Below are 14,129 nucleotides of genomic sequence, written 5' to 3'. Positions count from 1 at the left end.
TGTAAGCAAATCAAACATACAATTAATATTATTAATCCTGGTAAATTATTTTCTTCAAACATTGCATAAATAATACATTCCCATAATAAAATATCATTGTTTTATGATTTAAGGATTAATATGTAGTATTACATCAAGTGTTCTATAATTACCATTTACCCTTGTTAAACTGTAAGCATATGAATCCTCTTAAACGTCACATTGTAAGCTAAGGATTAAAGAAGGTCAACCGCTAATGTATGGTACACCTCCCACCACAACATTTTCCTTTTATTTTTTGCAGTCACCCTGCTGCTACTCCTTGTGTTATGTTACGGTAACTTTGATTTTTATGTAATGGTTTTATTTTTGTGTTTTGGTACCTTATCATGGGTTTTAACATAATTATCTTGTGGTGATTTATTTTTTCACAATTTTTCCTAGTTTACTAATTTTAATGCATGCTTAATCTTTTTTCCAAGGGTTTCCACATTACAGAGAGAGCAACCCTAGTACTCAAAACAGGGTTTGCTTTTTATAAGGCTATTTTAATTTTTAAAGAACATTTGTTACTGATGTAAACCTTCTGTTGTCTTACTTCTGCCTTACGCTTGCCTTCTTATTGGTGCTTGCTTTGTCAATTTCTTTGCCTATAACTTACTTGCCTGGTCTGAGGATTAAGTGCTTTCCCTTATCCTATATTTTGAAGAATACGGGAGATAAGTGAACTAAACTCTCATATACTGATAAATGTGTTTGAAGCGCTATGTTAGCTTGTACATATCCAATAAATTCATTTATGAAGATTTATTGAAATAATAGAAGACTCCACATTTTACCTTTAGTATAAAAGGCAAACAAATTTTAAAGTTTAATAATAACTTCTGTTTTTGAAAAAGGCATGTTTTAAACCTGAAACTTTCTTTTGACATTGTATTAAACAATATGAGGTCTGGATTACTGAAGAGATCTTTGGCTACATAGTTGTATATATTTAAGTTTCTGTAAAGTTTAAATCTCTATAGTACAGTACAGTAAACACTGAAATCCATCCAAAATTTATGTCCATTGGTGGAATGTTTATTTGCTCTAATGTACTGTTTTACTTAAATTATATGTAATTTGGTCATGATGTACCCTGTTAGTTAAGAGAAATCTCCTGTCACGTAAACAAACTTGTCTTAGTGTTGTTAAGGTTTAAGCACTACTCATATTTATTATAATTTAAGTGAATTAAAAAATAACAGAGTTTTAAATGAGTAAATTTTAAATAAAGATTTTCAGAATTGTAATAGTGTAAGTTGAGCAAGTGTTAGTTTTATACCATATTTATAATATGACGATAAAATGTATTTAATATGAAATAAACCAATTTTACATACAGTATTTTTGTCATTACTTAATTTAATCAGTCAGTTTCATATAAAGTATCCCTTTCAACACAATTAAAATAAAGTTTTAGTCTCAATAGTACATGCAGGGTTAGTCTTTTTATAATTACAGGTTTCAGTTATTGTAGCAGATATATTATTTATTATTATTATTAGTCTTGTTTTACTATGATTTAAGTCTGAATTATGTTTTAATTTAACACAACTTTAGGCATAGTTTTAAATATATAGAATTAGCATTTTACATTTTTTTAGTCATTATTATGGTACTGTAAATGGTGACATACTGTGCAAACATATAAAATGATGATTATTACTATTTCAAAAATAATTTTTACATCTTATAGTAATAAATTATTGAATTACAAATTTTTATAGAAAGTTTACATTTTTAAACCTAACTTATTTATTGAATAAAATATCATAAATATGTTATTTGTACGAGGTGTGTTCAGAAAGTAAGTACCGTTTCAATCTACTGCCGTCGTAGCGCTGTAATCGGTGTTCCGTGCATGCACACTAGTCATCATTGTTCACTAGCTATCGACTTACGCCACTTTAGTTGTTCTGTGTTGTGTTATCAGTTTTCTCTGAACGTTTAAAATGTTTAAGACAACTAGTGAACCCACCGAATTTGAGATTCATTCTGTAATAAGATTTTTGAAAGCAAGGAATATGAAACTGGCTGAAATTTATCGTTAACTTCAAGATGTTTATGGGGAAGATGTGATGAGTGGAGGAGTGGTGATAAAGTGGGTTAGAATGTTCAATGAACGTCGAACAAGTGTGCATGATGAGAATCGGAGTGGTCGGCCTTCTTTCGTCACCAATGATCAGGTTGAAGAAATAATCCAAGGGAACAGACGTTTCACAATGACAACGCTATCTGACGATTTCCAACAAATTTCACGCACTCTTTTGCACGAAATTGCTACGGACCACTTAGGTTATCACAAGCTGAGTTCCCGATGGGTTCCAAAAATGCTCACTGACATGCAGAGAACCGAGAGAATCGGAAGTGCTCACAAGGTACAGTGATGATGGTGAGGATTTTTTAAACAAAAATGTGACATGTGATGAAACTTGGATTGATCATGTCACACCGGAATCAAAATAGCAGTCAATGGAGTGGCGACATACGCAATCCCCGAAGAAACAAAAATTCAAGATGACAATGTCTCAACAAAACATCATGTGCACTGTCTTTTGGGATTGGAAAGGTATTTTTCTGATTGATTTTCTCCCAAGAGGTGAAACCGGCAAAGTATTGCAAAACCTTAAGAAAACTAAGGCAGACAATTCAAAACAAACGGGGAGGAATGATCAGTAACAGAATTGTGATGCTCCATGACAATGCTCGGCCCTATACCGCTGGTGACACTCGTAACATTGGTTCGACAATTTCGTTGGGAGCAGTTAGATCACCCGGACTACCACTTGTTCCTGCACATGAAGCGCGAGCTAGGTTTTGTGGTGAGATAAAACTATATATCGGGCCAAGGAGTAGGAAGAGGATTTCAGCTTCTCGGTTACCAGCACAAGAGTATTTCATCTTGACATCCTAACAAGAATTTTCTGGAATGGCATTGCTGAAATTTTCTCACATCTAATGCAGTCTGCTACAATGATGTTATAATTACATGCTTGTTGATTAGTTTGTTTTGATGTTTTAAATAATTACTTCCTGCTAATTATAGCTTACAATATAGCCAGTACATGTGAAATGCATGCAGTCCTATGCGAGTCTTGAAAACATGATTTTCAGTTTTTAAAGAGCTAATGACCTCTCTGTCCAAGGCCAGTGGATTTGTATTGCAGTGAGAGATTGTGCAGCCTTAAAGGGCCCCATACACCTGCGAGTCTGGCTCGCCGAGCCTAGCTTGCGAGCCGGACCCGCTGATTATTCACCATACACCTACGTATCTTGCTCGCCCAGTTGCAAACATGAGTTTTTCAAAGAAGGTTGCAGCTGCGGTCATAGTGTTAGATGAGCTAGGTGTATTTAAGAAGAAACGGAAGAAAAGGGTAATGTGGTCAAAGAATTGGTTACTAAATAGAAAGAGAATTAGTCACATGAATTTATTGAATTTTGTTAGGAATGATAGTCGCCAAGACTATCAGAACTATTTAAGGATGTCAGCTGAAAGTTTTAACATGTTATTGGACAAGGTTAAACCGCTTATAACAAAAAAAGACACTATACTGCGAAACGCTATATCACCAGAGGAACGCCTCACTGCTACTCCCCGTTTTCTGGCTACCGGACGGTCTACATAATAAATGCTATCGGCAAATTTCGATACTCTTCAATAAATGTTAAAAAAATCAGGGCTCATAACTTGGAGTCAGCCATGTTAACTCAAAACACCTTACCCTTGGCGGAACGAGTGGTGCGTAACGTTTGGCCTACAGTAGTGAAAACGGAATGAACAGATTTTTCGGTGGTGGGGGCACGAGTCCGATCCGTAATGCGCCATACACTGGCGAACTGATACTCGAGCCGAGCCGCACGGCAAGCAGTTGCGGATCCGGCTCGGCTCGCCTGAATTTGACTCGGCTCGGCTCTTAATTGTCCATACACTGACGGATTTGGTCCATTTCTAGGCGAGTCGAGCCAGACTCGCAGGTGTATGGGGCCCTTTAAAGCTGTTTATCAATTTCACTTTTTGTTGAATTTGCGATTTGCACACTCTCCCTTTTATGAAATTTAAATATATATAAAAACCTAATAATTTAAATTTAAAACAACAACAGTATTTTATTTTAAACAAATATTTTCTTATTTTTTACTCTTATAGTTGGTAAGAATAAGCATACAAACTCTTCGATCTTCCAAATCTTAAATAGTCTTATTAAAAGAAAAAAGTAAAAGTAAAGAATGTCTTATTTTACCAGGCGAAGTTAGGGCTAAGAAGCCCTCTCTAACACTTAAAAGAAACATATATGTACAAAGAGAAGTATTTGTTTTGTACTTGCTTGCTTATATTTTACTTAAAATTCCATTTGTCTGTTATATTAGTTTTTAAAAGTCTGACTTACTTTACAAGGTTAGAGTATGTAGCGTATAAGTCTTTACTAATGTTCAATGCAAAATTTCAAGTCCATAGCTAATTTCATTATTGACAGATGGAATGATAATCATATGGAGGAAAATATTACATCCCTTGGCAAATAAAAGAAATTCCATCAACCTACCGAGTGACAAGCTTCAAAGATGCTGTCAAATTCTACGGTTGAAAATGTGCTATCATACATAATGAATAATACAATGAATTTTATCATTCTTGTTTACGTACAAATAATTTCATTTAAATTTTTAAATCTAGAAATGAAATCTTTCTAAAGATATCTTGCCACATGATATATTCACATTTTTGTTCATTCAATTGGGTTAAATAATAAGTCAGCATACCAAGACACCATAAATGATGTTGCATGTGTTAAGATGTGAGATAGGCAACTTGTGTTAAATATGTCATTGTTAAATCTTATGAGTGTACTGAGTTTTTTTTAACAAATTCATTTACTCTATTTTCGTAACAGAACCCCCCATACCCATATGACCAGTGTAAAAAGCCAATCCTATGGAGTGACATAATTGAACTCCGTGTTCTCCATATATAAATGAAGCTTCATGTACAATATAAAATCTGTAGGCCAGTTTGTTTTCGAGATATCGTGCAGACAGACTGATATTTTTTCAGCCCCTCGAGTGATAGGCTTTGCTAACACTCAGCCAATAAAGATTTTCTAGAGGGAACTGTCTCTTACAATCATACTCTCAACAGAATATACATGTGTATTATTAATTTTGCATGTAACTTTTGAGTAAATTTGATCTTTATGTCTAAAGGATGAATTGTAAATTTGAGGATTTTTAACATGAAATCTTCATTTGTTTACCACATTAACTGCAAAATTTTCGTCTATAAGGGTCTCTGGATACTGAACAAAACTGAGCAGTCTTGCATTCCTAGGCAACGCATCGCACCAGCGATCCCGCAGTACTGCGCGCTAGGGTCCTTTGGCTCGCCGGCGATCCACCTGCACTGAATGTGTAAAAGATGGTTTTTGACAATGGGAGGATTGTGAACGAAACAGGACATCTGCCATTGTTTAGTGATACAAAAAAATCATTAAAACTGTGTTTCGAGATATCCAATCTGATCTCTTCCTCAGGTGGGTTAAACAACAATGTAGGTTAAAATAGACAAAACAATTAACACTCTTAGACAAAGCCCAGTAAAAATTAAACAAAAACTGCACACCAGATTCCTAAAACTGTAATAAGGAATAAATGAGACAAACAGACCATTAACATTAGAATAACAGAACACAAGGAAAACAAGATAAGGGCAAACAGAAGTCAAAAATTGTAAATCATTGTTGGTCCAGAGACCCATTGTACGAACTGAGATGACGCCAAAAATACATCACAAACCTCATTTCTTTAAAAGGAAATTGATCAAAGCTTCATATGTTAAATTAACAGACTAATTGATTAGTCATAATTAGGCAGCTTTGGTTGCCAATTCTGAAAAAAACAAAACTAACAAAGAAATCTTGTTATTAGACTAAAGATACCCACTGATTAGATTTGTTATAAACCAATGCGGAATCACAGTATGGTTTTGAGTTTGTCTAGAATAAATTAATAATACAAAAGGCCCACTCCAGTTTCCTTTTTGCCATCCTCTAGTTTACACCATGACAATTGCCATTTACCATTGGCCTCTGATCAGTTCTTTCGGGTTGGTCTGTCAGTGCAGACCTATTGTGACCTCTTGTATAATTTATTTGTTTAACCTAGATTGTAGTTGTGTGTTAAGATAGTTACTCACCAGAGGAAGAGATTGGGTTGCCAATTTCGAAACAGTGTTGCTAATTTTTTATATCACTAAACAATGAACATCCTACGCTACCAAAAAGCTTTAGATTCACATTAATATTAATTGTATTTTCAAAATTAAACATTCCTTGTGGATACAACATGATAAATTCATAAAGAGGAAAAGGAATAAATGAGTGCAATGTAATGTAAAACAATGGAAACCTTTTATTACTTTATTCGTCCTGTACAACAGTAGTCTTCTCTGAGACGTACAGACCGTCTAAGAACTTTCTGATGTCCTTGTCCTTGACTGTCGTTGACTGTTGAATCAGGGCAGCTGTAATTAAAAAAATGCATTAGAAAAAATAATCCATAAATTGCTTTGTTGCTGTGGTGAGTCATCAAAGCATTATGCTAGTTTATAAATGATGATTTTGTAATTACTCAGCAATAACAGTTCAGCTCTCTACTAAGATTAGAATATTGTTTTGACGAGCTTTAATTTCATTACTAACTGTCAAACGTAACAAAACAAAAATACTAAATTTGATTCTCCATTAATTTTTACGTTCGAGGTGCTATAACTCAGAACAATATTTTTTTGTTATACACCAATGCAGTAAAAATTGCATTGTTATTTTGCAGCATTGGTTGTGGCGTTCACAAGGTCATTTCATTGATTATATCACAGAATTATACAAAACAAGAAGGCAACTCATAACATAATTTAGTCAGTTAGTTACCTTAACTTTTTAAATATAAAACTTACTAATTTACTTGCTTTAATATGAATGTGCAAGATCAAAATATAAATGACACTTGTGTTTCCACAGTTTGTGCTGTAAGGGAAAGTGGCCAACTAGGAGTGGGATATGTTGTAGTGAAGGGATAGATCCAGTCACATTCCTGGGGTTCTATTTTTATCACTACATCAACAATATTGTATAACGAGTTTTTATTATACTTTCACCCTTTTATAACTAACGGTATCGACTCCAAACCTATTAAGTTTAAGTATTGTTAAATGTCTGAATGTAAAACTTCAATCAGTATGCACCATTATAAGAAGAAATTATGCAATTGGGAGGGTGAATTTCACACAAACTTAATTCAAAACTTTCTATAAATAATACAAACTAGTATTGTCAATTCTATTGCTAAACAAAGACTTAAGTGCTCTTTCAAAAACTACACATGAATATTTATACTTTTTACACAATTTTTCATAGCTAATTTTTGTGTGTCAATTTCACTACTACTGTTATTGTCATTCGTACTATGAACATATTTTATAATTAATCAATTTTGTGTCTTCTATTTCACTTTCACTTTTCACTGCAATTTTATTTAAATTTTCAATAAATGCTGTAAATCATTACAATTTACAAATCATACATAAACATAAATATAGAAAATATCAATTCCAATTAGTTTATTAGGTCATCTATCCACAGTTTATCAGCAATTTACATACTGCTGATCAACTCCCGTCTCTGAATGGACGTTCTTTTATACATAAACATATGAATGTCAAGTCAAATACTTTATAACATTTACTTTGGCAAGTTACCTGCAAATTTCCCATCTACTACTAACTAGACTTCCATCTAGAAGTTAGCAATTTGTCAATCTCACTTGTTGCAACTGATACCCAATATCTAACTCTTTTTTTAAATTTGTGTACATTATATTTGGTCTTTTCGGTGTAGAAATGAAACAAAAACCAATTGCCTTAGAAAGGTTAAACAATGGTGTTCTATTAATTCAAAATAGGCTGACTCACAATTCGTGAATAAGAGAAAATTTTGTACTCAAAATCTAAACAGTCGTGACCACACTAAAAACAGTGGAGATACAATTTTTGCATTGACGTAACAGATATTTTGCATATGAGACAGACCTAAAGATAATAATCTGTATCGTCTCCAAGTTGCTTTAACATTTTCTTGCAATAGGATACAAAAGTAAATGACAACTTAGTACACTTAGAGACATTAAAAACATCCTCACCTGATCGGGAAACATCTTCAATGCTATTTCCCTCAACGATGAGCTCATCCTTCTGCTTAGCTGAGTTGGTGACCGTGACACCTGGGGCCATCTTGACTCTACGGATGTATTTTTCTCCCAGGAAGTTCCTAACTTCAATCACAGTGTTGTTCTCCGTTGTTACACAGTTGATGGGAAAGTGAGCATACACAGCTCGCATCTTATACAGGAATCCCTAAAATAATGTCCATTTATGGATTACTGACATTTTTTTAATAAAGCATATAAGATTATTTATCATAATGACATTTAGTATGATCATTCTTTTCTTACTAACACTGAATCAGTTAAATTCAAACAAGCAAGACATTTGTTCTGTCTTATTTCACGCATTACTCTATCAAAAAGTTTTTAAATCTCTTCTTCTTAGTTGTTATTCCCTTTGACTTCCTTAACTGACGTAGAGTGATAAAGTTGATAACTATTAAATTTCATTGTACTTTGTCTTATGATCACCAATATTTAAAATACTTGTTACATGAGCTTTCTTAATTTGAAAATGTTAATAGTTTATCAGGAGGAGTGAATAAAAAGTAAAGTATAATTGGATACATGTAACAGAAATGTAAGTTACTACTGATTAAATATGGTATGCAGAAAGGCACAGTGAATTGCTTCGATGCCCAATCAAAAGTAAAAAAAAAAAAACAAAATGAAATTAAAATATTATTTACATAACAATAATTTCTTAATAACTTAATACCGCCAAGTATTTAAGGTAATCAGATATTTAGTATGGTAATAAACCGTTCCTAAATTTCACCACATGCCCAATTCTCCTCATAAGAAAAAACATTTTTCTGATAAAATACACCATTATTACACAAATTAGTCAAGAACTTAATAACTTTTAGTAAAAATGTGTAATATCAAGTGGAAGAGATTACTATACACTAACTCGACCTTATTTGGGAGTGAAAAGGTTGAATTACTGGTCAAGCAATGTAAACTCCAGTGCTAAAGTTTAATAGCAACCACCACATTGTACAATTTATACCATATTCACTAGTTTAATGCTACTTCCTCCTGCTGGATAACTACGTTCTTGTAAAGTAATGATTTATTAAGCTGGATATTAATCCTACTGGAATTCTAAAAAAGTCAGTGCATGTTCATCTACCACCACCCATCCACAAATGTGGCTTATTCATTCAGTAACTAATATGTTTAACTTAGTGTTAGCTCACCTTTGTGACGCCTTTCAACATGTTTTCAATGTGAGAGCAAACGGTTCTGACTGCAGCAATCTCTTTCTTGGTTCCAAACCATTTCTCCACCTTGAGCAGCCTGGGGTTGACCATGTAGATGTCCACAGCCAAGTGCTTGAAGGACCTCTTCAGAATTCCTCTAGGGCCCTTCACTGTTACAAGGCGAGACTTGACATTGCATGTCAACCCCTCTGGGATCTTCACCGTCTGGTTGACAACGATCTGTTTCATCCTGTGAAGATCAACCACATTAATTTCATTAAAATCCATAGTTTAGTCGTTAGATGTGACAATGATAATACAAACACTGTTATCAAATAGAGCAACTGTATGAACAAGTCTGTAGATAGTTAGACATATTACTCTCACACTAGCAAAAAGTATTATCAAAACTTTAATATCAGGCTATAAAACGTATGATTTTTAGGCCAACTCAAGATGCAGTGGATAGTATTTTCAGCCAACTATGTGGAGTAATTCCCTTCACTGACCATCCAACTCAAACAGACGTTTCTTACCATTTTAGAAAAATACTTATACCAAGCCTGTCTTTCAAATCTAGGCTGTAAAGAGAGAGAAAATGGGGAAAAAAGTGCAAACTGTAAAGGTTACTTGACCACAGAATTATTTAACTCTGTTATCAGTATAGAACAACAGAAACATGCCTGAAGTGAAAGACATACTTCAATCAATAAAAGAAATATAACAAGATTGAAATAAAACTGCTGAACTAGGCTATTCTGTAGTTTGAAATACCTATAACCTAATTCAGTTCGACATTTTTGTTTCAGTAGTTTATATAACCATGAATATCAATTTGATTGTGGTGATGCCCCTTATAATACTGCTGTTGTTATTTTTTTTTATATACAAGGTCTAAAATATCTTACTTTACAGATTTAAATTATTGTTTATTCTTAAATTGTTCACATCTTTGTGAATAAATTAGTCTAATATTTACAATTGTAGTATGAATAAATACATGTAATAAGACTAGACAAAAAGCTTGTAGACACTATTAACCCTACATTTGGCAATCATTTCATCCTGTAGTGTCTCCCTGTTTTAGAACTTCATGCAAGACTTTATTGTTACATGGATTAAAAATATAAATTGGGAGCAATATATATATATATATATATATATATATATATATATATATACATTTTTTCAGAATTAAACAAAGAATAATATTTGCATTTAATTAGGTCATAAAAATATTGTTTTATGAAATGCAAATTTTGCAAAAAGAATTTCTTAAATTTGGGGGAGGGGAACCATGCCTATTAAATCAAGACCTGTTGTGGGAAAATGTAAATGTGAGAGAGCCATTATATGTTAGCCTATATGCATCTTTTCTTACTAAATATAAAATGAACTATACGGCAACAATGAAATAAGTTCTATAATTCATTTATTTGTATAACAAATTTAGCCTACCTCCTCTCATTAGTATATTCAAAAATTGTACAAAAAATGTTCATTAAGGCAAAGTTTAAGATATTTTTGAAAGTTTGACCTTTATCAAAATTTATGGTTTATAACTAATTTTTTGTAGCTTTAGGAAACCATAAACTATATTGAAATATATGAAATAGGCCTAATACCAAATTTACAAAATGAAATGCAATAATGTGCATCAGTTAGAACGAATTCAAATTAACAAACACACAATGAGTTAACCCTTAGTGCGCCGCCGCTCCCCCGCGCCGTCGTTCGCTAGACCGCCAGACGTTTGAGCACCGGTTTGATCCAATACCGCCACGGCAAAATCACCCGTTTTTGCATGGTCACATATTAAATTACATAACTTTCGTAAATTTTGAGCTAGCCTTTTAGTTTTGGTTTTGTTTTTGAGGGGAAGAGATGTACTTTCAGTTGATGTAATAAATTAAAGTTTTTTTTACATTTGTTTAGTAGTGCCTGTCTTAAGTTTGAGGTCCAAAAACACACTGAATAAGTAACTTGGGCTCAAATAACGTTTTTTAACCTAAAAGTACGTATTGTTGTGAGCATATACTAAAGGTTTCAAATATATTCCACAGAAATTGCGTAAAATAATGTAATTTAAGTACAATTCAAACAATTTCAAAAATTCCGCTGTGGGATGAAGATACACTTGTTACTATAGAAACAAGTAAATATCAATATTTTATAGTTGAAATGAAGCTGAGCAATACAATTCAAAGTTGATATAATATATCTATATAAATAAAAATTTAATTTCCGTTCGTTTGTCTCGCTAAAACTCGATAAACGGCTGAACCGATGTGGCTAATTTTGGTCTTGAAATGTTCGTGGAAGTCCAGGGAAGGTTTAAAACGATGAGAAAATATAACAAAATTGCAAGGAAAATCTTAAAACGGTACTTTGGATTATATACCCGACCACACCCAGACATGGAATCGTTATTTCACATTTCGTTTTCTACTGATTACTGATTACGCGTATTAGTTTGAATACAATATTTCGTCCATATAAAACAGGAATAGTTCTTATCGCAAACACCCCTTCCCCATCCTCAGACTAGAGGTCAAAAGATCGGAGCGTCTAGTAGATTAACGTGATTGCCAGAGTCTCGCCGCCGATTCGTTGGTGCATGCTTTGTTGTACTTCCGTGTTTTACATCTACATTTCTCCAACACAAAAATTCAACAAAAAACATACATTTACCAACTAAACTTTTTAATAAAAAAACACTTCAAAACTTGTTTTTATTCTTGGATCACATGTCCGCACCAAAATAAATGCTGAGTGCCTCCGGCCATCAGGCGGGCTTCTGGCAGCCCTTCGGTGATGCCCCGCGCTGATGGTCGACGTAAAGAAAAACTTCCCTCGAGGTAGTCCTATCAGTAAAATATCAAAATTCTAGAGGGCTAATCAGAAATATAAATTGAATTGTAATGGAAAGGCATTGATGTACCGTGCAAATCACGTGATGCCGCGCGGCTGCAGTAATCAGGGATTACTCGAGAAAGATACGATAAACAGCGAAACAAATACGATCAACAATACCTGGAAGGAATTGCTTGGTAAGTTGTAATTTTGTAATTGAAGAGTTGTTTTTTCGTTCTATAATGTTTGTTTCTTAAATTTCTATTTTTTGTGTTCTTCATTTGGTGTGGTCGGTATATTCCCAAAGTACCCTAAAAAACTACAATTTGATTTTCCATACAAACTGTTCTTACCTGTCACACGTTTGATTGATGTTATGTATCGATAATTAGTTTAACAGCTGTAACCAAATACAAATGACGAAGTGTCTCAGTATCATATGTTTTACTTACTACTGCATGCAATTTTGGGGGTTAAAACAGCTGTCGCCATTATTGGTAAACATTATTAGTGCAAGAAACAAAATTAATATCAGGATACTGCTTAACAATGCCGAGAAGAAAACGGACCTAGCATAGGTGTCGAAGTAGATCGAATGTGCGGCGAGCTACCTCACGCGCTAATGCACTGATGACAGCAAGAGGATGATAATGATAAAAGTGTCTTGGTATGGCCACATTGCGTTCTACAGTAAATTCTGAATGAAAGTGGATAGACAAAGAATGGCCAAGATGTTTTCGGGCACATCGATTCACAACAGCAGCGAGCCGGGAAAAGGAAATTGACCGATTCCGCAAAGCAATGCTCCTGTGAACTGGAACGAGCAGCATCTCTCCTACGATTCCATAAATCGATAGTTGCGACAAATTACGTACATCCAAAATAACGCGGAATGTTAATTATCTTCGATTGTTATTGGTGAATGTTCGGTGGTCCCGACATGTTTCAACAATTGAGAACATTTGATGAGACATCTGTGTGCTACTTACCGAGAGGCGTTGTCAACTATTACAGTTATTCGTGGATGATTTAATTGGGATAATACAGCTCAAGGATTTCCATCATATCTTCACATCAAATTCGAACATTGTTTTTTTGGCGATTATTATATCACATGTTTCCCTTCGAATTCCGGAAGATTTGTGGATGCACAATATAGGGATGGCCATGTCTGAGGATGTTGCTTGCTTCATCGTGTGCGATGTCAAACTTCGCATCCTACACTACTAATTAATTGCGGGAAAATTTACAATTAGACATTGGTTCATGATAGAATAAATGTGTTTATGATGGCAAAAAATGGAGTACTGTGTGTTTGGGCCTGACAGCACCCAATATTTTAATGTCGAAGATTTTTGTTACACATGGTAAAGTATATCTTTAGAATGTTTACGCAGCCGCAAAAAAAAAAAAAAAAAAAAAAAAAAAAACAAAAAAAAAAAAATAAAGAAAAAAAAAAAGGACTAAAAATATAGTTTTACCAAAAGCTTTAAAATTGATTACTGTATTGATTGCCTTTTGTCGATATGATAATGATGATAATTGACAATAAAATGTGTTATATTTAATGTATTCAAATATTTCAGTGTTTATCATTTCTGATTCCAGGTGCTGAAACCAACAAAAAATCAGCTCTATGAATTTTGTTCATAGAGATTCGTGATTGCTATTAATTGCGTTGCAAATGCAGAAAATGTGGAAAAATTACAATTTTGACGGCCACTTACATTGGAAGCCGCGCCCATGCACGGAATAGCGCAAGGTGGATGTCGTATGTTAGAAAATATGCCGTCCGCCTATTTATTACATTCGACACTGTAACCACAATTGGATGGA

The 14,129-nt window shown here is 33.7% G+C and overlaps 1 protein-coding gene across 1 annotated transcript in view; it reads right to left on the bottom strand.

Annotated features, from left to right (window-relative positions):
* Positions 1–6,406: 6,406 nt before the first annotated feature.
* LOC124357277 (60S ribosomal protein L9) overlaps positions 6,407–14,129 on the bottom strand; it is a 12,989-nt gene continuing 5,266 nt past the window's right edge. Inside the window, exons 2-4 of the mRNA XM_046808918.1 lie at positions 9,438–9,690; positions 8,212–8,425; positions 6,407–6,538 (exon numbers count right to left, since the gene is read on the bottom strand). Coding sequence (XP_046664874.1) covers positions 6,435–6,538; positions 8,212–8,425; positions 9,438–9,689 — 570 coding nt within the window. The 5' untranslated portion in view covers position 9,690 and the 3' untranslated portion in view covers positions 6,407–6,434. The remainder of the gene's footprint in view (positions 6,539–8,211; positions 8,426–9,437; positions 9,691–14,129) is intronic.

Source organism: Homalodisca vitripennis, chromosome 3, assembly GCF_021130785.1.
Source record: "Homalodisca vitripennis isolate AUS2020 chromosome 3, UT_GWSS_2.1, whole genome shotgun sequence".
NCBI classification, from domain to species: domain Eukaryota; kingdom Metazoa; phylum Arthropoda; class Insecta; order Hemiptera; family Cicadellidae; genus Homalodisca; species Homalodisca vitripennis.
This window is presented reverse-complemented; position numbering and strand designations above follow the sequence as displayed.